The sequence below is a fragment of the Gadus morhua genome, chromosome 10 (assembly GCF_902167405.1).
Source record: "Gadus morhua chromosome 10, gadMor3.0, whole genome shotgun sequence".
Taxonomy (NCBI): Eukaryota; Metazoa; Chordata; class Actinopteri; order Gadiformes; family Gadidae; genus Gadus; species Gadus morhua.
Genome location: NC_044057.1, coordinates 24,092,475 through 24,119,986, shown reverse-complemented (window position 1 = coordinate 24,119,986; position 27,512 = coordinate 24,092,475). Strand labels below are relative to the sequence as shown.

The 27,512-nt window shown below is 43.4% G+C and overlaps 1 protein-coding gene across 2 annotated transcripts in view; it reads right to left on the bottom strand.

The window, feature by feature from the left end:
* The window catches only part of htr4 (5-hydroxytryptamine receptor 4), an 84,499-nt gene that overhangs the window by 36,406 nt on the left and 20,581 nt on the right, over positions 1 to 27,512 (bottom strand). For both annotated transcript variants that reach the window (XM_030369198.1, XM_030369199.1), the window contains exons 2-3: positions 20,956 to 21,013; positions 452 to 565 (exon numbers count right to left, since the gene is read on the bottom strand). In XM_030369198.1, coding sequence (XP_030225058.1) covers positions 452 to 565; positions 20,956 to 20,990 — 149 coding nt within the window. In that variant the 5' untranslated portion in view covers positions 20,991 to 21,013. The remainder of the gene's footprint in view (positions 1 to 451; positions 566 to 20,955; positions 21,014 to 27,512) is intronic.

Sequence of the window (27,512 nt, the reverse complement as noted above, 5' to 3'; positions counted from 1 at the left end):
ATGATTAAAAAAAAAATCCCACATTATTAACAGGATAAAAAAATATACCACCTTAACAGCAATTGTACTCAATATTTGACCCACAGCAGACAAAAACTCAAACGGACAATCTACGTAATTTGTCGAATATGCACCTATGAACCTAAGGGGATAGGGTATATCAGGTGAGGAAGGGTTTGGCAGAGGTCGTACAATGTCAAGGGTGCTTGGGGTGAAGACGATACAATATGGTGAATGAGAAAAAGTACTCTGTGTATTCAGATACATGTCATAAGGAGCTGCAGTGGTCAGAGTTTCTTGCTCTCAGTTTCCATACCTACAAGTAGTGGAAACTGGGGTATCTGCTAATAGATGGATGCTTTCATCAACAACGTCTTCCAATTCTAAGAGGTCCATGCCTTTTCCCCTTGGAGAGCGAACCCATGACGCTCTGAGGTTGTTGTGGACCCACCTCAGCTGGCGATCCTTGCAGACAGCCGTCATGACCAGCAGGTTTCCCAGAATGCTCATCAGCATGACCAGAGACAGGAAGCAGATGAGGGCCAGCGTCTTCACCATCCCGTTGCTATGGAAACACAGGAAGCAAACAAGAGGTGTGTGAGTTTATGTGCCTGCGCGTGCGTGTGCACGTGCGTGTGCGGGGGGTACTTTTAAAGCCAAGATAAATTGTTGGTGGTTGAAGTTTTGTAAGTGACAAGTGACATTTGATCACTTAACAGTGCGTACCAATGTCATTATGGCGCAGGTAGTTGTATGGGGAATCATGCAGAAGGGTGCCTACAGGTGGGCTATCGACAATAGGGATCCAACCCAGTACATTTTATTCACTGGAATTCGAACAGACTAGACAAACTAGACTATCTTGTCGAGGGAAAATGTATTATTTTCTGGTTCATTTCGTCTACAGAAAGATGCAGATGTATGATGCAAGACCCCTCCCCAAGCTCTTTTTGGCAGCGTATGACACTGCAGCACTAATCAGTCTCCATGTGCTGAAGCCTTTATCATAATCAGCACAAGCAGGATAATTTATGTGTGGTCTCCCCAAATATGCCCCAAAAAGAGAAGTCTTGTGCCCTCCGAGATATTCCTCCTCAGCCTCCGGCCTCTGTGGTTACAGTGCTGAGGGGACCCGATCACTGACATCGTGATTGTGTAAAAACTAGTGCTGTCAGTTAAATGCGTTATTAACGGCGTTAACGAAAACCAATTGTAACGGCGTTAAAAAAAATTATCGCGCGATTAAAGCAATTTATTATTTTTACTTTTTTTTTTTTTTTTTTTCTTTGGCTCAAAAAAAGGAAGCAGTAGCCTGACTGCCATGTTCAAGGCAGTATGTTTGTATGTTCATCGTTTAATTGCACTATAGTGCAATTAAACGATTAGCATTTGTTTTGATCAGTATGCCAATGTTGTTATCAATAAAAAAACATTTGCACAAGGCAAGCCGATGCACTTCTCCATGTTGATAAGAGCATTAAAATGAGAACAATTAATGGGACAAAGAAATCAAGGGATATTTAGCATAGAAAAAAAGATTTAACTATGTTAACTATGACATTAATGCGATTAATCGCGATTAAATATTTTAAACAGCACTAGTAAAAACGAAACCATAACAGATGTAGCACCTGAGTCAGTCCGTCTGCCGGTGGCTTACAGTAACACTTCAAGTCATTCATCACACACAAATTCATCCTTTCCACCTCACATAACTCCCTCCCTCCCTCATTCACTCACGCACTCACCTCGCCCTCTTAGGTCCCCTCACATCAATCACTCAGTCACCTCCCCTCGCCTGCTCACTTACCCACTCTATTGACACGCTGAATTATTCACTCACAGCAATCTCCCACCTTAGTCATTCACTCAACTCGCTCACCTGCCCTTACTTACTCACTCACTCCCTCCCCTCCGTCACCCACTTCCCGCCACAGGCTCCCAGTCACAACACAGTTCTGTAAGTAGCATGACGTGACAGAAACCACATCAATTTAATTAAATGCATCTATTTTCTGCTGCCTCCTTGGCATCGCTCTATCTTAAAACGTCGGATCTGATATGTTGTCTGATATCCATCACGGTGAAATGATTTTGCTTCAAAAACTGTTTTCTTTCCTGTCGCCCTGGCAACGGCTCCAAAAGCCCCCCCCCCCCCCCCCTCCACCCATATTAGGAGTACGATGACGATGGAGCCACCTAGATGATGACATGTAAAACACCTTGAAGAGATCGTTGAGGATCAGGAGAGGCCATGTATCTGATAGGTTCACGACGAGACTCTGAAGCGCTTTTCCTAAAGCCTCCTAGGGACGTCTGTATTTAACCCATACACACACACAACCCACATACTGTAAACATACACAACCATGCACACTGCCACGCATACAATAGACCCACAAAAACATGCATACAATGTATTGTGCACATACACACACATAGCCAGGGCACTCACATACTGTAGACACAGACAACCCTGCAAACCAACACACATACCGTATGCACACAAGGTATTCATAAAACACACAAATACCAGACACACAGAGGCAAACACATATCACACAGACATTCAAACATAAACATATCATCGCCCACATATATGGCACACATACATGTGTGTTTCATGCTTGTCGTCTTCATCATCTAGTGATTAATACTTATTAATATTATTGTATCCTCACAATCACACTAGAAGACACGCAAGACGCAAAAGACAAAAGCGTTGATGAAAGTCCTGACGTGTGACCCGCCTTCTCCTGAACACTAACCGGTCACCTCTCCACCCTGGTCCAAACCATCCACCATGGTGAACTTCACCTCCGCTCTCAGAGATGAGAAGAGAGCATGTTTGTGTTGCTTTAATGATCTGTGTCTGTACCAATCCTCTGGGTTGTTACTGCGCTTGTTGCGTTGTGAAAGCGCATTCCCTCAGTACCTGGCGTACGACTCAGCGCTGAGCGGCAGGATCACAGACGAGCTCTGGTCTTTGATCTCTGCTACAAAAAGCCCGCGTATCAGAACAACCGCTAATCAGAACACACACTAACAGCTTGCGGCATAGAGGTATTATTAACACGCACCCATGAGCGCACACAGAGACACAGACACATGCACAGACACAGATTGTGAGACACACACAAATACACACACACACACACAGACAAATACACACACGCACACACGCACCTCTACAGAGTCACACAGACACGTGCACACACAAAGACCACACACACACACACACACACACACACACACGCACGCATGCATGCAAAGACACAAAGACACACACTTAGACAAAATAGAGACACAAATTCAAAAAAGACACACACAGGCACGCGCACACACACACACTCACACTCACACTCACATGCATATAAAACATGAAATACCACAAGACTAATACTGCATTGATCCAGTTCCTAGGTTCCAGTTCCTAGCATTGCTCCATGGCATGCTATGGTCAGATATCACCGTTTTTGGGGTGCTGTTCTGCTACTCTCTGTCTCTCTTTCCACCCCTTAAAATCGTACCTTAAAGTGACCTACTTCAAGGAGCAGCTGCTTCTGTCTATAGGATGTTTACCGTTGAGGCTGATTGATTGGGGATCAAACCAAGGACCTTAAGACTGAAAATCAGGGACCCTTATTAAGAGACTATCCGGGAATGTAGAGAATAAATAACTATTATATGACTGCTCTATAAGAGTTACATTGTCCGTTCCAGGTGATGAGGGTGACTGGTTTGTAATCGAAGATATGTGTCGGACAGCTGGCGGACAGGAGGATCTGCCAGATGTGAGGTGAATGAACAGCCCCGCTGTAATGTTCATTTATGCAGAGACGCACCCACGCACATGCACACGCCGTGGCCAGTATGCTGCTGTCACCGGCTGCCGGTGCAGGCTGGGAGCTTGCATACAAATACAGAGCATATTGTAATAATCCGAGGTATTTTGATGAATGGATGACGCAGGCTTTAGAATTTAGGTGTTAGGTGTTTATTAATTCATCCAAACTGAATAACCCTTCCTTCCTAACAACGTGTTGTACACCAGGAAACAACAAAGTAATAATCCCCCACTTTAGTTCCTCAGCACAACACAAAAACAATGAGCACAGAACACAGCTACTTTTAGTACAATGCAACTGAACCAAAAGAACAATTAAACAACACATGTCAGGCACTATTTGGGACGCTGCAATATGTATATTGAGAGAGAGAGAGAGAGAGAGAGACAGTGAGAGAGGCTGAGAGAGGGAGAGAGAGAGACAGAGAGAGAGAGAGAGAGAGAGAGAGAGAGAGAGAGAGAGAGAGAGAGAGAGAGAGAGAGAGAGAGAGAGAGAGAGAGAGAGAGAGAGAGAGAGAGAGAGAGAGGGAGAGAGAGACAGACAGAGAGAGAGAGAGACAGAGAGAGACAGAGAGAGATAGAGAGAGACAGAGAGAGAGACAGAGAGACAGAGACAGAGAGAGACTGAGAGAGAGAGAACAAGAGAGAGTGAGACAGAGAGAGAGAGAGAGAGAGAGAGAGAGAGAGAGAGAGAGAGACAGAGACAGAGACAGAGACAGAGACAGAGACAGAGAGAGAGAGAGAGAGAGAGAGAGAGAGAGAACAAGAAAGACCATACCATGAAGGAAGAAAAAGGGGAGCGAAACAGTTGATTGACAGCAGACCAGCAGACCAAGAGAAATGGAAAGCTAGAGAGAAAGATTTATAGAGAACACTTAAAATGATAGAAAAGGTGACAGTAACAGCTAGAGGTCGAAAGCAAGAGGGCAAGCAAGTGAGTGATACATGAACGTACAACGACCCTGAATACACCTGATACAGCTGACCTTTGAACGTCCGTTGAGGTGAACACACACACAAAATCACACTGAGCAATCAGCCCGGATATGACATAATGGAGGTAAATAGGGATGGGAGGGGGGGGGGGGGGGGGGGGGGTACGCTGGGGTTGACTTCTCTGACCCTCCAGGGTATCAGGTAGCAGAACCCCCCAGGCCGTCGTCGAGAGCAGGGCTACTCAACCTGTAGCGAACACCAAGAATTGATAGGAACTCACCCAGCCACTGTTTCTGATGAACATTACATTACATTATCACTGGCATAGGCCTGAGCGGTATTTTATGGGGAAGCCGTGTTAAATGTTAACGCAAAAACAGTGAAGAATAGATAGAAGGCAAATGTTGAAGCTACACTCAAAGGGTCTAAGGTCTATCAATGGAAGCTACACTTCCGTTGATAGACCTCCTGCAATTCCATTCAAATGACTTTCTTTCATACCTTCTTTCCTTCCTAGCTTCCTACCCTACTCATTTCCTTCATGCATTCCTTCCATCCTTCCTCCTCTCTCCTCCACTCCTCCTCGTCGTCGAAACCAGGATGGAATATTAAGCTGTCTTAATGTTAGTGGAGTCAGCAGAGATAAATCCAACCTCATGAAAATGCAGTAAACAAGTTTTTTAGTGCAATTCAATGCGTATTATCAACTTCAGTGCACAGCTATGATTAGACATGCAGGCTAGGTTTGTATGCATGGCTCGGGTCATAGCGTTTTGAAGGCAGGATATAATTGTTGGCTGACACTGCTGTAGCCTAGGCCGTGGCATCCCATAATTGCAAACAATAGCAACAAGACAGCTATGGTGTTTGGCCCTGGGAGAACAAGCAGTCTAGTATGCAGGCGGTGACCCCAGTTTTCTCTTTGTGGAGAACAAGGCCAAACTTAGCCTGCAAGTCGGCCAAGACCAAGTGCTACAGCCATGTGAAGCCAAGCCAAGTCACTTTTTATCCAGATATGTATAATTTGGAGGATATTACATTAATAATATTGTAGATCAAAAGCAGAGACTAATGAGTCACCCAGTTATGCTATGTTGGACGATCATGATGCCATCTGTAGCCTATCATTTTTCAGGATTTATACAGATGGCATGTAAAGTGTCACATTTTGTTAAAAGAAAGGGAAGCAAATAGCATGTATTTTCCTTATTTATCGGTCATTCCTTCGTACCACTTTGGAATATCTCCCTGCCCTCACGATGGAAATCCGACCCCATCTTTTGAAACCAACCACTTGTTTGTGTGTGTGTGTTCGTGTGTGTGTGTGTGTGTGTGTGTGTGTGTGTGTGTGTTCGTGTGTTCGTGTGTTCGTGTGTGTGTGTTTGTGTGTGTGTGTTCGTGTGTGTGTGTGTGTGTGTGTGTGTGTGTGTGTGTGTGTGTGTGTGTGTGTGTGTGTGTGTGTGCGTGCCAGTAGCTCAGGAGGTACAGCGGGTTGGCTGGTAACCTGAAGGTTGTTGGTTCGCTCCCCGGCTCCCCAGTGTCGAGGTGTCCTTGAGCAAGGCACCTAACCCTAACTGCTCCCGACGAGCTGGCTGTCCCCCTTGCGTGGTTGACTCCGCCGTCGGTGTGTGAATGTGTGCGTGAACGGTGAATGGGAGGCAATATTGTAAAGCGCCTTGGGTGGCCAATGGTTAGAAAAGCGCTATATAAATGCAGTCCATTTACATTTAGACCATGTGTCAAGCCCAATCCAGGGTCAACAAATGAATAATCTTTTGCAATTTCAAACCGTGCCTCCGCCGGGTGTCTCTGTGTATAAAGCTGCCAGTCTGGGACCTGCCTTGGGCGCTGGGGGGGTCATCTTGCTCTACTGCGGAGGGCAGGGGGTGTTTGGCCCTGTAAATCAGCAGTGGGGCCCCTTGCTGGTCTCCTTCCAGAATATTCTCCTTTCTGCGACGGGAAATGGACCTGAAGCTCGGCTCCTGCGCCACGGCCGGAGTGACAGGCCTGGACCGCCATTCCGTTCCAATTACACGCTCGTTGTCTTAACCTCACCCAAGAGAGAGGGGAGGGGACTGACTGTGGCAATGTGATGGGGGGACATTGAATCAAAAATACAGTTTGTCTACACTATGTCTGGTGTGAATTACTGTCAAAGGCACCCTTTCCTTTTCCTTTTTTGCTTTCTTTCCTTCCTTCCTTCTCTCATTCCTTCCCTCAAACCCTAAATACATATGTGTTCACTGAGCTTGGCATCCCTTTGTGAAATCACCCATTCCAAGTAGCTGCGTGGAGTCATGTGAAGGACTCCACTGCCAACTCCAATTATTTCATTCGGCCCGAATGAAATTGCAAGCTGGATGTATTCTCTGTGACCGTTATTTCCATAATCCAGCTGCAGCAGCGTCAACGGTCAACCGTGTCTTTGGAGGGAGGCCTAAGGTCAAGAAGACTTCCAAATTAACCGAATAACAGAATGATAATAACACCGCTCTCTGCTATTCAGAGACCCGAGACACTATTCAGTGTCCCCATATTGATTGCAAAATACTCAGACACACTTCCACACACACACAGAAAATACACACACAAACGCACACACATGGCCTCTAAAGGAACCATTTCTCTGTGAGAGCAATGGTCTCTCACACAAACAGCTGCACACTCTACTCCACAGACGTATACTCAAAGCACGCACACACACACACACACACACACACACACACACACACACACACACACACACACACACGCACGCACGCGCACGCACACGCACACACACACACACACACACACAATTTACCAGTGGTTTTGCCTCTTTCTTATTTAGCTAAATACTAAATACAGGAATGCATAATCTACAATCAATCATGTGTACACACATTAATAACCATACACTCACACACTCAAGTTCCGAGAAGCAGACAGACACTCAACAATCATCCCACACACACACACACATACACACAAACACACGCACACTCTCTCTCTCTTTGATACTCTCTCGAACAGAAACCTCAACAATACATGTTTGTCATCCAGCATTTAAACCCTCTGTTGTCTTTGTTCTAAACCCTCATCAAAGCTTCCTGCGCCCCCCCAAACCCCCGACTACGGTCGACCTACAGATGATTGTTCCTGGATTTACTGTGGCCATTCTTGTTTACCCTTGGCCTGGCTTGCACTCACCAAATGGCAATGAAATGCTGCAACACAGGGATGGCATATGTTATGTGACAAGCTGCAGAAGCTATTCTCAGCCAAAGTTATGGAAGCTAGTTCACCGAGGGGTTGAGCGAGCGAAATGAAGCCTCTTCTTTTGGGTTATTCCGTCGGTATTGGGCCGAAGGACATTACAGTGGTTCTAGCTAACGGTTATTGTTTTTGAAACTAAATAACAGCATTGCTTCACACATTATGGCAGCTGTGAAATTATTCAAATTAATATTGACAAATCAGAAATGGGTTACAGTGCTGGTGGCAGTTGCTCGGTTCTCGCGCATTCCGACAAACTGACATCATGACACTTCCCAGCAGCGAACGTCGAATAAAAAGTTGTAAAAAGGAGAAAGCTGTGCGGCTGGATCCAGGCCAAATCCTCGACAGCTGATTGGTCCAATGGAAAAACAAAACGGACCGCAATTCCGTGTGATTCATACTCAAATTAGACGCATATAAGGCAGCCGGTGCTGTAAATGTGGAACAAAACCCCTTGGGAGACATTGGAAGCCAGTTCCCCGAGTAGCAATCTATGCAGCTCTGATCCCCACAGCCTCCCACACAAAATAAAACGCGAGGGTTTTCTTTAATTTCCCAAACGTTTCCTGTTTCAATTATGGACCATTTATGTGTCTCGGAAGGGGGGAGGGATCGGAGCAGATGCAGGTGGCAGAAAGACGGGGGAAAGATGGGGAAGGGGATAAAAGGGATTTAACATGGGAATAGGGTTAGGGGACTATTGAAACTACATCCCTGTGAACTTGACCCGACCACCTACTATCCTGTCACACAAAGGGCTGCTTCAGGTATGAGACTAGTGAAGAAAGTTATAATTTCAGGATAAAACCCCTTGAGACGTACCATTCCGTTTCGAGGGGGTCTTGACAAAAGACACAACATGAGGTACCACCCAATATGCAACAAATAGCAGACACAACATTGCAACCTTGCAACAAATGATAGTAACAATTAGACTAATTATGAAAGGATAAAAACAAACACACACAATCAAGCACACACACCAAGAAATCTAGACAGCCACACCTGTTTTAACAACAGTAAATAATGACAGTTGATGAGGCAGGCAGTTGTGAGGTGGGTGATAAGAGCATTTTTTAATAAGCCTAAATAATGTAGCGATTTCAGAGAAATTGGTGGGTTGTTCCAATCTCTAGGAGCCTTATAATTAAAACCTATTTTCCCTAATTAAAGTGAAATTAAAGTGAGTAGTTCCTGTAAAAAGATAGAATGGTTGAAATGAATACATTAGAAAATTAACTGGTACCAATGCAGCTGTCGTCTATATTCGAGAGAAAGTCATTGGAGTTGATTGTATATTAAACAGTAGTCAAAAACAGGCAATAACAAGTTTTATGCCGCTTATTTTGTACCCTCATGGTAAAACAGTTATTTGATATGTACAAAACACAAATATAACTATGAATATTTTAGATAAATAATCAATGTGATTTTTGTCCGATAATTCAGAGCAAAACCATAGCCAGATATGTTACAAAGTCAACCTTAATGAGTACTGCCACATCAGATGGAAAATGGAAAAATGATCAGTAGCAGATTTAAGCCTTGCCTTGTACCAAACAGTGTGATGCAAGACTTTGTGAGATTAAGAAAAAGCCAATTTGTAAAAAAACAACTGTTCAGTATCCGGTCAAACTCTGACTAGAGAGAATCTAGATATATAATGATCCATAATGTATATGAACTAGCATCATATATTACAGTATCATCTGCATTTAGATTTAGATTTTTTACGATTGTCTCGTGCCCACTTACCAAGGAAAGTAAAGGAGAGGGAAAGATCTAGTTGGTCTGATGAAAAAACTTCAACAATTATAGTAACGCGCCACATTTTTTGGAAGTAACGGAAACAGCCTTCTAATGATGGGAGGAGTAATCAATTTGATTAATGTTTACTTTAAAAAGTAACGCCGTTAGTAAATCCGTTATTTATAACGCCGTAATTCCAATCACTGGTCTTGAATATAATTAGGAGTTTGGAGGTCAATTCCACAAGAAGTCTGCAAAGAGCCGATAGAAGTGAAATGTTGATTGAATCTGAGGGTTCTTCAATGATGCAATCTTTGAACAATACCTGATTAATCAACTGCCAGACATATTGAGATGGTCATTTGCTTGTCTCCAGATCTGTCTTCAATTTTTTTAATGTTTAGAAAGTCAGCATAATGAACGGCCTTGACATTTCTAGTTTAGTCCTGCTTTTATTTCTTAGCTGTCTTCAACTTCCCATGGCTAAATCTCGCTGTTTGATCAGATTTATCAAATCTGAATTTACCTAACTTTAAATGTTTTCGAGGCTGCATGTTTGTTGCAGATATATATCAATTTAGAAGACGGATGGTCCCTACGATTTGGATCTACATTTAAATTGTAAACTTAATCCAAGCCTCATCAAACCATACCAGCGTAATGCCCAGAAACCAGAGGAGAGATAAGCTTCTTGTCTTTCCTGAAATCGGAAAAGAGCCTGTCAACCTTTTTCCACTATAATTTTTTCCATAATATTGCTGTAAACCTTGACATTTGTGTGACTTTGTTGTAGCCCTCTTGATCGTAGCGTATGTGAAAGACCTTCCAACAAAATACAAGGTCACTAGATAGCATTACCAAAGTTAACCAGCATTTATACTATAACACAGAGTACCATACATGTACGTACATATTTATTTTCTGAGGTTTCCCCTTGTCTTCAGTAGTAGTGTCCTAATTTTGTTGTATTCTGTACAATGACAATAAAGTATTTATATTATATTATATATTATTATATTATATATATGTTGCACAAAGAAATTAGGAGTATAGGTCCTTTGGTAAGGGTAGTGTAATGACTAATGTAATGAATAATGAATGCTAGAGTATAGATCTCCAAGCCAAATGTTTCTTGGTTTGAACCTAAGTATCCTCATCCTAGCCCCTAACATGCGCCTCAATACCTTAATAAAGGTGTCTCTGCTAAAGGACTACACAGATTCCATCAATAACTATTTGCCATTGTAAAGGACAGTGTGTCCCCCTTGGGTGATTGTTATGAGTGAAGAGAGAAGCCAGTGGCTTTAAGTCTCGTCTTCTGGATGTTGAGTGAAGGACGGCCATGAGCAAGAAAATACGACGTAAAGAGAGACAGATAGAGAGAACCTTAGAGGACGAAAACCAACACGGTCAGGGGAAGGAAGAGAGAAAAGAGAATAGAGAGAGGCAGATGACATGACCTCGGCCACTCTGACCAGCGAAGCAAACCTGCAGGTATGCCTCTCATAGCATCCAGTCAACACAACGGTAAAACCATGGAGATCCACATCACGCAGCGCACTGAGACAGAGTTTAAGTGTTGTTGTGTGTTGAAGCAGCTGTGGTTTGGGGTGTTGGTGGATTATGGTGGATGAGGAGGCAGTGTTGAGTGTGGTAAAGGGGTTGTTTGCGGTAGAGAGTGATGCTGAGTGTTGTCGTCCGGTGGTGGATGAGTGTAGATGAAATATCATGAAATGCATGTGGGACTAAGACTACGTCACCCTAACCCTTCCCACTACTACATGACACAAAGATATTTCCATTAGAGATGATAGGAATTCCATTGGATAACACCTCAACATCGGCCCCCGCCCCTCACCTGAAAGTTGTTGGAACCACAACAGCAACAACAACGGCCTCTGCCAACTGGACTAAACAGGGTTGAGGTTGCAGTCAGCTCATTATGGGATGTCTAGAAGAGGGCGGTGTAGAAAACTCTGGGTCACGACCCTACTGGTGACTCACAGGTGGGACGCAGGTGGTTCATTATTTTTTTTATAGAAAATACAATTAATCAATCATTTGAAACTAAAGTGTTGAAAGTTTTATAGCACCAATCAAAATGGCCAAAGAGGAATAAACAGTAGCGCAGATGTCTTCATATTAAGTATTTGTTAGCTGGAGTCAGAAGGTTTTGTTGACTCACAAAAAGTAGAATAATTGAAGCTGGAAACTATTCATAAGGCTATCAGTGTTGCTATGGGCTTAACAGATAGCGCTCAGGCTAGTATTTGGCTCAATTACAATAATAGACAGCAAGAAAATGAGCTCAACACATCAAAAAATGATTGGCCTTAAAAAAAATTCTAAATAAAATTTACTTTTGTCTTTATATATTTTTTAAAATACGTTCAAAGCAGGATATTCAGGAAATAAATGCTTCAAAACCTTAATTTTAAAAATGTATGAACACAATTTAAAAAACTGAAACATAGGATGATGAGATTTTGAGACGTTTCACAGTTCCATACTTGATTGCTCACAAGAAACTGATTCAAACCCAATTTTTCTATGGCAGATCTGGGCCTCGTTTCCCGAAAACGATGGATCTTCGATTGTAAAATCATTCTCACGATGGATCTTGCGAACCATCATGAATTTCTTTGGAGCGTTTCCCGAAACTCCTCTTAACATGAACACGCGTTCACTGCACTCACGACGTTCATAAGATTGTAACTGTCTACTGACACGGTGCTGAAATGGGCTCCGTACTGAGGGAGACGCAGGAATGTCGCTGGAAAATGGGATTAAAAAGCGCTAAAATATCTCCCCATCAAGGCCAAAAGCAGAGTAGCCTACGAAAAGAGTAGACTGCAATAATTTGAATGCTAAAGATATTAAAACACAATTGACTAGGCCTAGTGGCAGGATGATGGAGGCTATAGGTCTTTTTACGCTGCCAAGCCGGTTCGGTCGCAGTTTGGCACGCCCGCCGATTTCACCTTCTTATCTAAAGTTTCCAGAAAACCGAGGGGGTCAACCCCTGGTCATCACAGCGCGGGCTTTCAGGCGGGGCTGCGCACGGAGTCTAGACCTCTTTAGAATTATTTGTATTATTGCAACTCCCGAATGTTTTAATTTTTTATGAATGAAGACACCCGCATGCAATAATGAGTTCACGTCTGAGTGTAGACTACAAACGCGATTAACTATGGTCAGGGATGTTCGTTACTGTCTAGACAAGGTCCAATAAATAGTGAACTTCATCACAGCCTCACCGAAGCGCCTACAGTGCATAATGCAAACAATTGCATCAAAAAACGCCTGCAGAAATTATCCGACACCCGCTGGTCTCAGCAAGCTTCATGTCTACAGTAGCCGATGCCTTCTGTCATTGATCAATATGAGGACATTTTAACCACGATGGTTGAATTAAAATCAGAGGGAGACAGCAAGCGCACCTCGAATGCGACCTCCCTCACAAGAGCAATGGGATCATTAGATTTTATTATATGCCTTGTGACGTGGCGATTGATCGGTACATTTCGGCTGGGCATGTATTTTTGGAATTTTAAATTGCTGCAATAAATGGTGTTGTTGTTGACTTCTAACATGTCTCTATCTTTGCTGTTTAAATCTAACAGCAATCTATGAGTAATATATCGGCGGTAACCACTGTTTTTGGTTGCGAATTTGTGCCAGCTGGGCATTCCTTGGTATTGGATGTGTTTTAACAAAACGCACCCAATACACGGAATGTCCGCTGGTGACGCCACTGAGGCTATAGTAGGCTAACGATGCTCTTAGCGTCCTACGAGTACCCCTGGAGTCCTCGTTAGCTACGAGCGTTTTCATGACGTTCGTTACCAACGATACTTTCGGGAAACGGTGTGAAAAGTGTACGATGCTCGTATGACGCACCTCACGATCCACTTAGGCGATGCTTTCGGCGCACTTCGCGATCCACTTAAACGATGCTTCCGGGAAACTGGGCCCTGGGCTGTATTGTGATCCTAACTACTGAATAAATAATTCATGAACATAGGAATGTCTAATTTCTCACACAAATAACATTATTTGTCATAAAATATTGTTTGTAAGATTCAGGTTAACTATTGACTATATTGATTTAATACAAGCAATAGTGTGTGTGTGTGTGTGTGTGTGTGTGTGTGTGTGTGTGTGTGTGTGTGTGTGTGTGTGTGTGTGTGTGTGTGTGTGTGTGTGTGTGTGTGCGCGCGCGCACGCGCGCGCGTGCATGCGTGTGCGTGCGTTTCATGTGGGCATATGTATCTAGGGGACAGCTGAACTTCAACAAAGCATATTGTCAAATATTTTATAATAGTAATAATACAAATAATACAAATAATAATAATAAACGATTTATTTGCTCAGGGTTCTTTTGCCTTTCGCTTTCTAAACTTCTAAATAGACTGCCCAGAGGGATCCATCTTATCCAACACGCTAGGGGTAGGACCACACTCACACACACACACACACACAATCTGATTACCAGCTGTCCGTATTCATTTGTATTTATATTTTTTTCCAGTTGCACTAAGCAGACCTTCTCACCACTAATGGACTGTCTAATGAGACTTTAATCCCGTTATATCCTCCATTGTTCCTAATAAAATCCAATAAATACGATAAATCATTGCTAACCAATCCTTTATTTTCCATAAAGAATGACACATCCATCTTAGTGTGTTGTCCTTCAAGCACTCATAAAAAAAACATCTTGATTATATTGAGATGAATTCTGTCTCAAATCTCTGCAATCAATATTTTTAACTAAATGGATAAGAAATGCAATGTGTTGTCTCCATGGAAGCAGCATTCCTGAAGCCAAATGCACAATATACACACCCAGTATATGTACACACAGTATATAACCTTATTTGGTAAAATAATGAGACTCCCAGTCAAGTCCTGGGATTCATTAAGTAAACAATAAATAATCAATCTAGTATGAATAAATTAATGATCCACTAATCTCTCCACCACAGTTTCTGCTACGAGCTCAGAGGGATTCTTACTGATGTAATGTGACCCATTTCAAAGTATAACAGGATATTCATCTATTATAAACGTCATTTATAATAGATATATTATCATAAATAACATTCCCTTCCACCACCCTTGTTGTCTATTGTTAACAACCAGGTAGTCTCTGCTAAGAGCACAGAAGGATCCTTACTGACGTAATGTGACACATTTCAAAGCAGAGCAGGATAATAGAGGCGGGGCTCAATGTCGGAGGGTTCATGGAGTGTAGGGGTGCATTGATCATTACTGAGACCAATTGTTGATTGTAAATAGCATTCCCTTCCTATTTATTATTTATTCCTATTTAAATTGCCTTCCCTACCTTTAATATATGTGCACAGTAGCTACAATGAATTCATTAACATTTACCTAAGCATGTGTATGGATGAGGGAAATTCTATTATTGTTGCTCCACAGAGTTTGATGAAGAGATCTGTTGCTAGGTTTCGGTTGATAAAACCTCCCAGCATCAATCGGCTCTTTCGATGGAATGCTGATGTGCCGGCATTTCAAATGTCCATTAAAATCATTATACCATTCGGTAGAATACAAAAATACAATTTGTCAAAAAAGAGCAGCATAATAAAGTCAAGGTACTAGTGGTGTGTGCAGTAGACGCTGGTCTTATTATTGGTTGGCCAAATCACTGCACGTATTACTTAACTTCCCCAAATCAGAGTCAAGCCTAAAGCTCAAGCGTTTAGCCAAGAAATGAGCACACAAATCTATTTCAATTTAGAAAGAGGCAATTATCTGGAATCAATGTTTCAGTGAAAAACTAAAGTTAAATCATGCAGTACTACGTAGCCAGAGACAAACATGAATGCATTCTCCACATATAGAGGGTGCTGCCCATTAAAACCACATTCTTCTCGAGGTTGATACTGGGAGCTGCCCAGTACCACCAGAGTCTTCTACATGCGGACACTAAGAGCTGCCCAGTACAACCACACTCTTCTAACAGGGAATTCTGGGAGCTGCCCAGTTATACCATAGTCTCCTACTGTTGGAAACTGGGAGATGCTCAGTACAACATCAGTCACCTATCGGTTGACACTGAGCAGCACTGCTGCCCAGTTCTTCCACTTAGTCTTCTATGTATGTCTTCTATGTGTAATCCATTTAAACATTCAGAATACTGAATAAATCATAGGCATGTTGTAATGAAACCTGGATGTCACCACAACTAAATTGTATTACTACATTTAGTTTTTGTGTGAAAGCCCAAACGATGATGGAGTGATTAAAAAATGGCAGGCTACTAACTGTATCAAACCCTGAAGCACTTCATGTCTTTCAGATTTCAATGTTATGGCCCTTCTAAAAAGAGACACAGACTAGAAACTAATTGATAAACACTACAAGCTTCCTGGATTACCCACGGTCACCACGACAACAACAAGTGTCTACAGGCAACTAAACGGACAGCAGAACTATTACGCAACGGCATTGAAGACCTGGGAACACATTCGATCCTGAACACCCGCCGCATCCGCAAAGGAGAGGAGTGATCAGCTACCAGGGAGAAGCAGAGGAGATCAGGTGTTGGGTACACTGTGTACGATGTGAAACATTAGTACAAACTCCCTGACCAATCAGAAGCATCTGTGCCAAGCCCTGCTCATGTGAAATCGCCGATTCCCCTGGAGACGCAGTGGTTAGTGGGTCAGAGACGCTGAGGAGGTTTCATGTATGGCTCAGGCGTCTGGCTATGGTTTCATGGGCACAGATGGAATAACAGCCTCTCTGTGAAGACAGTCTCTCCTCTGTTGGGTAACACGACACGCTACTGTACTCCCATTGGTGCCAGCCTAGTGCAATTAGAAGGCATTTGCTTCATTTAACTGCCAAAGAGGAAGTTGTATATAGGGGTCGGAGGTTAAAGGCGTGGGTCTAACCCATGTCACCTGCATACAGGCTAGTTTACATGCACCTGTGTAAGACATAACTACACACAGAGTTTCATCTTCCCTGTTATAATCTTTATTTTATGAAGACCACCGCCAATGTCACCAGATGACAATGAATGAATGCCAATTAAGTTGTGCAAATTTACGGGGGTTCTGCCCAAGACCCTCATCCACCCAGCAGGTTGGGATAATCGTTAACTACGAGATTAACTGATTTGAGTTAGCAGAGCCAGGCACTAGGGGCACATCTAGTTCCAGAGTTTCAATTCAAGGGATGGATTTAACACCAAGCAGTACATCAGCCAGTAAAGCAAAAGCATCTCCTTTAAGAAAGGCCTTCACTGCAAGTTTCTGTTAATCGTTTAAAGTTCTAATCCGATAAAACCGTCATTGCTAGGTCGATAGCACTTTGTTCCGATGTTACCGTTGTTTCTAACTTCTGCATCACTCTTTGTCTCGTCGCCAACAAACCCTAATTGCCTCGTGCTGATGAGTCCGCTTTGGCCAGACTGATCTTCAACGAGAAACTGAAATGTGAACTCATGAGATCAGTAAGTCCCACAAGGCAGAAAGAAAACGACAAAACGCCCCTGGGGGGCTACAGTAACAGGCCTTCAGGGAGGCCGGCACATCCATGGGGAATCTGACAGCTTGTTATACAATGACATGTGCATGCACACACATACACACGCACACAGACATAGGCACAGACACAAACCACCTGGGAACCTCCTGGGACGCCCACTCTGTGCGGATGGGTCTTCTGTTTATGTGTATTTGTCTGTGTGTGTGTGTGTGTGTGTGTGTGTGTGTGTGTGTGTGTGTGTGTGTGTGTGTGTGTGTGTGTGTGTGTGTGTGTGTGTGTGTGTGTGTGTGTGTGTGTGTGTGTGTGTGTGTGTGTGTGTGTATATGTGTGTGTTTTGTTTGTGTATCAAAGCACCCGTGAGAATCAATGTCTGAGTGAACTAATTAATTCTGCTTGAGAAATCATGTAAACGAGCCCAAGCTACAGGAGCCAATCACTGGAATATCAAAGGTAGAATGAGGGAATGATCAATATGAGTACAGCGAAAGAAAGCCATGGTCGATTCGATTGGCTCAATAACGAGATAAGACCCAAAGGACTTCTTGATGCATGGATGGATAAATAGCGTTCTGTTTTTAAGACCAGTGAAAGGGTTGTCAGCGGAAGCCACTTGGCTGTGGCTGGCTCTGGGTGTGTTTGTTTTAACGCTGTCTGGATGCGAACGCCGCTGCCAAGCGCGCCCATCCAAAATCCAAAGTGTTGGCCTGAGGTGCAGCGAGGAGATAAACAAAAAGGGTGAGGAGGTCGGTGGAGGAGGATGGTGGATTGTCATCAGATGGAAGACTGAAACAACAACTGATCTGATGACCTGATGCCATCCGACCCTGGGACCCCGTCTGACCCCGTGACCCCTGACCCTGTCTGACACCAGAGAGCTGAATAGTTCCCGAGGCTCCCCCTTGCATTTTGTACAAAAGTTTCCTCCTCAGTAGCAACAACATATTATGCATTTATGTTCCCATTACTAGACTGTGTATTAATACCAAAGTATATCAAAGTAAATATAATAAAATTTCCCTTTTTGTAATAAACCCTGCTTTAAAACATAATTAGCAAGAAATGTGCATTATTTACCTTGCATAACATTTATATATGACAATACAATATAATATTATTTGTTTTATTTAGATCCTCTTAAATGTAGAAAAGTGATCATGTTATCATAAACTGTAATATGGAAGTACTCTGTACCTCAGAGCTTTGTATTTTTGTTTCTCATGAAAAGCGCAATATAATTAATGTATAATTGGTGTATTATTGAAATGCCTTCAAAAAACACAAAACCATTAATTTTACCAGCCAATATTCTCCTTAATCGTGATTTGGGAGCGTAATTATTTTTAGATCACAGAAATAAGAATAAAGGGAAAAACCATAATGCTGTTATTGTTAAAATATATAAATCATCCATGCACAATTATCTTTGTAACTGTTCAGATTTCTTGGTGCACCATTACTTGCTGCAGTTTAGGTAATATTAAGGAATATATTTTGTCATGCCGAAAAAAGCCTTTGATTCGAAAACGAATTGAATTTGAGAGAATCATGCTTGGGCAAGAATGGAAAGTGTGTATTTGAAGTAGACGCGTGTTTGGAAGAGATATCAGGCTTTGTGCTCGCTCTCTGCTCTGGGTCTGTGTACCCTCGGTTTGTGGAGAGAAAGGGAAGCAGGGAGAAGCACAGCAGGACTCCAGCAAGTGCGGCTGCACATCGATAATTGCGGTTATTTAGCAAAAATATCGCCGTGACGATGCAACCTTTAAAAAACAACTCCTCCGCTTTGCCAAGCCGTGTATCTCAATGTTTTATAATGCCTTTTTAGAGGAAATATAAATATAAGAGCGCAAACTATAGCTGTGTCATTGTAGCAATGGTTGTATTCAGAGCCATGATTCAGACCAAAGTTTCAAGATCATTTATCAGCCAAAACAAACACTGTTATGCAGACCTTAGCCCTATCTAAACTCAACCATCTTTAATCTAGTACATACCTTTAACCTTCTCTAGCATAATACCACAACTCAACCATCTTCAGACAGTTCCTTCATTTAACCATCTCACCCTCATCCCTAAATGTAACAATCCTTAATCTAGAACCTGCATTTATCCATCTCTACCCTAATACCTAAACGCATCAATTATAGTATCTACATTTAACCATCTCTAGCCATAAACCTAAATACAACAATCCTCTATCTAGAACGTGCATTTAACCACCTCTACCATAATACCTAAATATAACCATTCCTCGATCTAAATCCTTAATTTAATCATCTTCGTGGAGGAGATCGATGAGGAGGTGGAGAGAAAGGAGCTGGAGGAGGAAAGGGAGGAGGAGGAGAAGAAGAAGGGGAAGGAGGAAAAGATAAGAGGAATGTTGATGAAGGGGATGGAGGTGGAGAGGGAGGAGGATGAGAGGGGCTAGTGAAGGAGAGCCAGGTGCCATGGTGATACTCTGAAGGTGAGTCACGGACTTAAGCAATAGGGAAACCATTGGATGGTAAGAGGTCGGAATAAGGGCATACAACACACGCACACACAAACAGTAAATTTAAACCGAAGTTTAAACTGACACCCGCAGCATCCAATATGGAAAAACAAAATTTTCAAACAGATGAATCCAACCCATACGGACATACCCTCCCTCTCTTTCCTCTCTACCCCCAACCATCTCTCTCCCCCCCCCCTCTTTCCATCTGTTCCATCTCTGCGTGCGCCCATATGTTCTGTGACTGTAGGATGTACACATATGTAGGTCAGGCAGTGGGCACTGGAGGGTGAGGACCGGACCATAAATCAGAGTGACTGGCGTGGCGCGATGATCGCTGGGCCAAGGTCACCGACAGCAAGACGTCGATCTGCTGATCCGAGAAGACCCCTTCAAAAGCTATCACTCCCTGGATGACCGTATTGCAGGGAAGCGGATGGTCCTACACCACTTAACCTTGCCATGTTACACGCAAGCATGTGTTGTATCCCTGTAATAATAGTCCCTATAAATCTGTAATACAAGTCTCTGTATGGCTGGGACACTAGGCCTTGGCCTCTGTGTACTCAGTCCTATATCAGCTGCTTATGTCTTTGATGACTTATGTATGTATTTTTGCATGTCACTGCAATCTGTAGTCTCTCTCTTGGTCTCTCTCTTAGTCTCTCTCTCTCTTAGTCTCTCTCTCTCTTAGTCTCTCTCTCTCTCTCTCTCTCTCTCTCTCTCTCTCTCTCTCTCTCTCTCTCTCTCTCTCTCTCTCTCTCTCTCTCTCTCTCTCTCTCTCTCTCTCTCTCTCTCTCTGGATACAAGAGGAAAGAATAGAAAAGGGGAGGAAAGATGAGAAAAGATAAAGAGAATAGAGATTAGAGAAAAAAAAACAGGAGAAGAGAAAAGGAAAGGAGGAAAGGAAAGGAGGAAAGGAGAGGAGGAAAGGAGAGGGCAGGAGAGGGTCAGAGAAGAGAGGGCAGGACAGGAGAGGAAGAGACGAGATAAGAGGAGAGCCAAGAAGTTGATCCTTGAGAATACAAAGAAAGTGGTTTTGAATGGTTACAGTGAACTATTAAGAACAAGACATTTGGGAACCCATGTACAAGGTATTTGTAACACAGGTAGAAGTGGACTAGGTCTTCAAGGTTAAAGAGACAAAGCTGACCTTTCATTGACTAGCTCCTCCATCTCCAGCATCATGTTCCCATATACGACGAGAAGGCCTGTAGGAGACACAAACACAAGGATTTAGCAGAAAACACGCACAGAACATGCAAAAAACACACAAAAACATACAGAGAATCATCCAAGCGAGGAGAAGGATCGCATAGGATTCAATGTCCTCAGCCTAACCTGTCTGCATCCTTGAGGAAGATGGACACACCCTAACTGTTACCGTGCCAATCCTCCTGATGTTCCTGGTCGAGTCCCGTTGCTCGCTGTCCTCTTTCGGTGGTCAACATTCAATTGTATTCCTCCCAAAATTGGGAGATTATCCATATGTTTTGTTAATGTATTTTCTGCCTGCTTCTTATTTTGTGATTCACCTTAAGAATTCCCCGAACGACCTCTGTATATCTGAGGTTTCAAGGTCGGCACGTTTGTATTGTATCTGTATTCACTGAAGGTTACTTTGTAATAGTAATAATTTAAATATATAAATCAGAAGTGATCAAGGACAGGCGCTTTCCTCATAGAAACCTCAGTAGAAAATCTGGGGGGACGTAGCCTGTGACCTGCAACCTTTGAGCCAAGCTAGCCAGCACCCTTCTGAAGTTCGCTGATGCTTCGTAACCGTTTCCATATTCGTTCCAGCTTGTGCCGCAATGCTCAGTAAGTTCACACTCAGGCATGAAGCACAAAATTTGTTCCCAAACCCATCAACACAAAGTTAGGTTCCGGCGGACCAGAGGAGAAGGCTAAGGGGGCGGGCATAGTGCCTAAGTCCTTGACATTAAGTCTGTCAGTGTCTGGTCGGGGCTGAGGGCCAGTCCAGTCGCGGTCAGGGGTAGACGAGCCAAGCCCAGTTCTGAGCTAATGGACCAGCCAGTGTGTGTCCGGGCCCTGTCAAATCCGTTCCAACCAAAGGGAACCCTGCAAGGTGTTAGGGTAGGGTAGGGGGGATTGGTGTAGGCTAGGCTGATGGGAGTCATAATAAATAATAGCAACCGCCGGAATCTAACCGAAGCAAACACGATGGATGGATGAGGGTAATCTAAAATTGAACAGACCAGAATTTATATTTAAGGGTGGTCCAGGTCTTAGTAGTAGCAGTATGTGATACCATTTTTTAGCTTGATAAGAGTCAGACACGCAGACAGACAGACTAGAGGTAGAGAGAGTTTAAAGGCTTCAAAGAATTATGCTGAGATCAATGTATGTGTGTGTGTGCGCGTGCGTGTCACACACACACACACACACACACACACACACACACACACACACACACACACACACACACACACACACACACACACACACACACACACACACACACACACACACACACACACACACACACACACACACACACCTTCGGCTTGGGGAGCCTGGTTTTGGGGATGCTCGGGAATGCATTGGGCTTGGGGGTGTGCTGGTTTGGGTGTCTGCTGCTAAGGGTGTCTGTTAATGGGGGGACCTTGTGCTGGGGCTGTCTGGTCCTAGGGGTGTCTGGTGCTGTCTGGTTATGGGACTGTCTGGTGCCTGGTCCTGCACCCCAGCATAATATGCTACGGCTCCAGGATGTTAGCTTGCTACGTCTAGGGGGGGGGGGGGGGGGGGGGAGGTAGGGGAACCATAACACACGTTGCTGTTGGACTGACTGGGAGAACAATAAAGCACGGCACAACAGCAAACTAAGTACATAAGGGTATTTATTTGGCGAGTGTTCCGCCAAGGGGAATAGGGAACTATAAGCCAAATCAAAGAAAACAAGATAAAGTGACAACTAGTGCACACATACAACCTAGCCCCGCTTCTAACCTGATGTGATAACAGAGTAAAACTACGTGATGGTAGTGTACACCCAAGGGTATCTTACCTAACCTACCTTCAACCAAACCCCTATGGCATCTCAAAAACAAAAGGCAACGGCATGACGCAGCCAACAAACAGGCAGACAATGGCGTGTTACAATGGAGACAAACAGGTGCAAGTTATCAAGGCCTGATGACACTGATTGGCCAACAGACAGCTCCCAGATTGGACAGCGGGTTGGACGATGGTGGAGGTGCAAGGGGCTGTTTGGGGGCCCCGGTGCTGGTGGTGTCTGGTATAGAGGTGTCTTGCGTTGGGGGTGCCGGGGTATCTGGTTCTTCCACTGGGAGATACACAAGAGAGCAACTCTAACAGATTCAGCTCCACGCTCCGTAATCCCAGCAAATGAACCATTCCCTCCTCTCATATCGCGCTTCCCAGATAACCTTGGTTCTATTGTTTATTTGTTTTTCTAAATTGAATTTACATTTGGGTTGAGGCATTCAGCAGATGCTTCTGTTCCATAGTGACTTACAATGAGGCGGAGGGTATTCCATGCAAGCATAGCATTTAAATGATTGCGACCATAAAAATGGAAGGGCTGCACTTTTAGATGGATATTTTTGGGGGGGATGTGTGAACAGCAAATCATATTCACGTCTTTGAATTTATCGCCACAAATGTGCGTTGTTGCGTCTTACAACTATTGAAACTTTTGTCGCGAGTTGCGGGTCTGCGTCTGCACATTTGTGGATGAAAGGCATCTGAGCACTTTAACTGTAGGTTATAGTGCTCAGTTGCCTGAGGGCATGTTGCCCCTTGGTTTTCACGTCCCAAACGCATCTTCTGCCTAATGAGCCCTTAATGGACTCCTTCACCTCTCCTTTACTAGATTGTCTATTCTCAGTCAGGTCATTACTCTGAACAGAGAGCTCGGTTTGCAAATGGGGTTACTAATTACATGTAGTGATGGGAAAAAATTAACAAACTAATATTTTTGAACTACTCTTCTTAGCGTCCGGTAAAGGCCGGGTCAGCCTTTATGAAGTCCAAGTGCTCATGAATCCCCGGCTTTTCCAAACTCACAAGTCCCATACTCACTTGCGTCCATCATAGGCATGCTACCTGCTTACTCAAAACAGAGTGGGAATCATGGTCTCAAAAGAGGAGTGACTTGAGTCGAGATAGCCTGGCAGCTACTACGAGATCAAATGACCTAGATGAACGAGATGCGATTGAATCTGACTCGAATCCAGACAGATGCCACTGAAACAAGATTGCTTTCTCGAACTAGGACGTCTGCTACTTGCCGAGCAAAAAGAACGACAGACAACGAAGAATATAAATATTAAATTGGTCAGTGATGATGACCTTTGAAACGTCATTGACCAACAATCTGTTGTTCTTTTTGCTCAATACGATGTTAGGAAAAAAAAAAATCTGAATTCTGCCATACTGTGAAAATGATCAAAACTTAGATATGTCATCAACTTGAAGGAATCGATTCTGTGAAAAGGTCAGTTTGTCTTCATGAAAGAGAGGCCTGATCCTCATGTTGGGTGGGGAGGGTGTAGGTCTGGTAAGAAATTCAGCTCAAAATCTTGCAAGCGAGCTGCTGTGTGAGGCTCAACAAGATGGAGCATTTGCTGAGGCTTTGTGAGTAATTACTGTACTGGAGGTCACAAATAGATAATTGTATAAATCCTCTGAGACCCTCTTTGATATAAAGAATCCGCAGGTATATGTTACTGTCCTTGAAGTCACTTACTCATTGCATCACTTCCTTTAGGGCTTTAGCTTCCTAATTAATCATTCTAGTATAGTTGAATGCCCTCTTTCATATATATGTAACCACCACCACTGGGTCCTGGCAACAAATCTATTCAAAAAGCCGGCTAAATAATATATCTTTCAATGAGTAAAGGACTGTAGTGCACTATTAAGGTGATAACTCCTCATCTAGGTTTGTGTAAATGACACTTCACAAGGAACTCACGCAACGTGAACTGTGCTTACATTGTGTACATTAATGTTCCTCATCACAGCATCCCACTCCTAGCACAGGAATCTAGAATCAAAATGTTCAGGGGTTTGTGTTCATGTAAAATGTGCATGTATTAAATACAGCATATATGCGCTCATGTTACAGAAAAGGAAATAATGGTCTAGGTAAGAGTTGTAAACAAGTGCATATGGATATATACGATAACTGTGGACGGGGGGGGGTCGGTCATGTGATGTGACTTGACAATCACGTAACGTGAACGCAGGCTAATTGAAGAGAATAGGCCAAAGAAACAGTCATGTCACGACATGTTATTTTTACAAGCCGTTATTGTAAAACTACCAAGTTTTCCGCTGTGGACCAACATAGTTAGTCTACATTATGATGTGAGACTGGGTAAGGGTAATGGTTAGTTTAAGTTTCTGAGGAGGTCTGCTGAAAAATTCATAAAATCGGATTGTTGTTTTGACGTATCCATAACCTCAAAGGTTGAAAGAAATCTCCAGATTGAAATGTATTCGTTTTAATGTCGTACTGCGTAGCACAAAAAAAGTTGGAGAAACGATCCCATACAAAATGCATGGGTTTACCTGTCGTTCTGTGTATCACGAAAAAAGTCTGACAATTTACGATTTAGATCAACATCTCGTCATTACAATCGAGTTACCAGAAATTAATCAATGGAAACATCCAACAAGAAAACACTTAAATATTAAAGAACAAAATATTACTTTATGAACATTCCTCAGCTGCCAGCTCAGCCCAACAAAACCTGGGGTTGGTTGATAGGCCTATAATTCCTTGTCTTTCTCAAATCTGAACAGATACCGTTCTCAGGCCCCTGCTGAGCCCGCATATCAGTACGTCCACACATCAGTAGGAGGTCCAGAAGATCAAGACCTCAGAGAGAACACAGCACAGGTCTCTGCTCATAGCATGTTGCTGCCTATTTTATAGTCTATGGTTGCTGCTTTTCAAACCGCACTTATGACATGGTTGACAGAACCAAGACACCTTAAATTAAAGGAACATTACTCTAAATATAGATATCAATTTGATACATATGGATATAGATAGACCCAGGGGGAACTTCCTGCATTGCAACGGTGGCTGTTACATCGGCCATGTGTCACCCTTTGATAAGTCCACCTTGAGATAGAACCACGCTTCCACACAGTGTGCTAGTAAGCGGGTAATGCAGCTGTACTGGGCAGAAATAGTCACAACGTTAATCTGTCTCTGCTTCCCTCCCCTGAGGGAGCCTTTCAGATCACACACCTTTTGACTTGCTTTGGTGAGGAAACCCCATGGATCGGACCCCGGGTTAGGAAATAGAGCCCAAACCCTGACCTTCTCAAAGCAGATGCCACCCATACAGAAAACATATTTTTGGGAATTCATCCAGGGTTCTGGCCATGTTTTTGTGCCAACCATCATCTGTGATGCCAATGTCTGTCCAGGGAGGTTTCAAAGGGGAGGGAGGGGGGGGGGGGGCACTGAAAGGTCTCGACTGGTAGGAGACCCTTTATCTTACTCCTAGACTAGATTATGCACATCTGGAAACCTATCTCTCCTAGACCCAGTCTATCCCTGATCCATGTCCTCTCTCTCTCCTCGACCAAGCCTCTTTCTGACCTATGATCTCTATCCTAGACCCAGCCTATCTCTGACCTTTGACCTCATCCCTAGACCCAGTCAATCCCTGACCTATGATCTATATCCTAGACCCAGCCTATCTCTGACCTATGACCTGTCACTGAGACCAATACCCAGCTCTCTCCTGGGAAAAGAGCCAGCTTTAGTATTTTTGCATTTCGCTGCATCATGATGGTGAAATATGAAACCATGAAGATGCCTGACTGGGCAGTTCTGGGGAATGGTAATCGCTAACTACCCAAACAAACCACAGGTGATTACTTAAGAGTTTTTACATAAATATATATTTTTTTGATTTCTACAATTTTATTGCTAGAGGTTATGAAGCAAGCACAGAATAAACAACCGCTAACATTTACTGATCGCTTTTCCATTCCATACAGGTATGAATAAAAAATACCATGTATATAATTTTGATGACTATATGTTCTGTAAGGGTGTCTTGAGAGGCGCCTCTAAATTAAATGAATTATTATTATTATTATTATTATTATTATTATTATTATACACACACACACACACACACATAAAAACATGCACTTCCATACACACACACACACACACAGAAGCACCACAATACACATACTCACGGATATGCAAAGGAGCGAATACGCACACGCACCCACACAGAACACAGTGTCCGTCTTCCTCTTGTCCCTGAGAAGGGTTTCACGACGCCCTTTATTTTGCCAAACAAAGGGCGCCGTGCCTGGCGCCAGGCCCCCCCCAACCCTTCCTTCTGCCTGCCTCAGTCTCTCGCACGCGGCGTTTGTGATGAACTGTCCACCTGGGCCTCTGTCCTGCTGCTAGGCCCAATATCCTCCAGTATCAACAACACCTTCAATCAAAAGAGGAAACTTATAAAAACCACCCTTCATGCTTTTCACAAAGAATGATTCTCGCCGGATCTTTGCTCTCCAAAAAACAAAGTGAACTGGCTAACCTCGATTGAGGTGCCTTTGTTTAGGGAAGCGTCTCTGAGGGGGAAAATCTGTGCACCTCCAGATGAGCCGCAAGAGCTTCCCCATCGTGGCTGCAAGAGCGACTTCCTGATCCTCATTTCCCTCCTCTGCTCTGGAAGAATC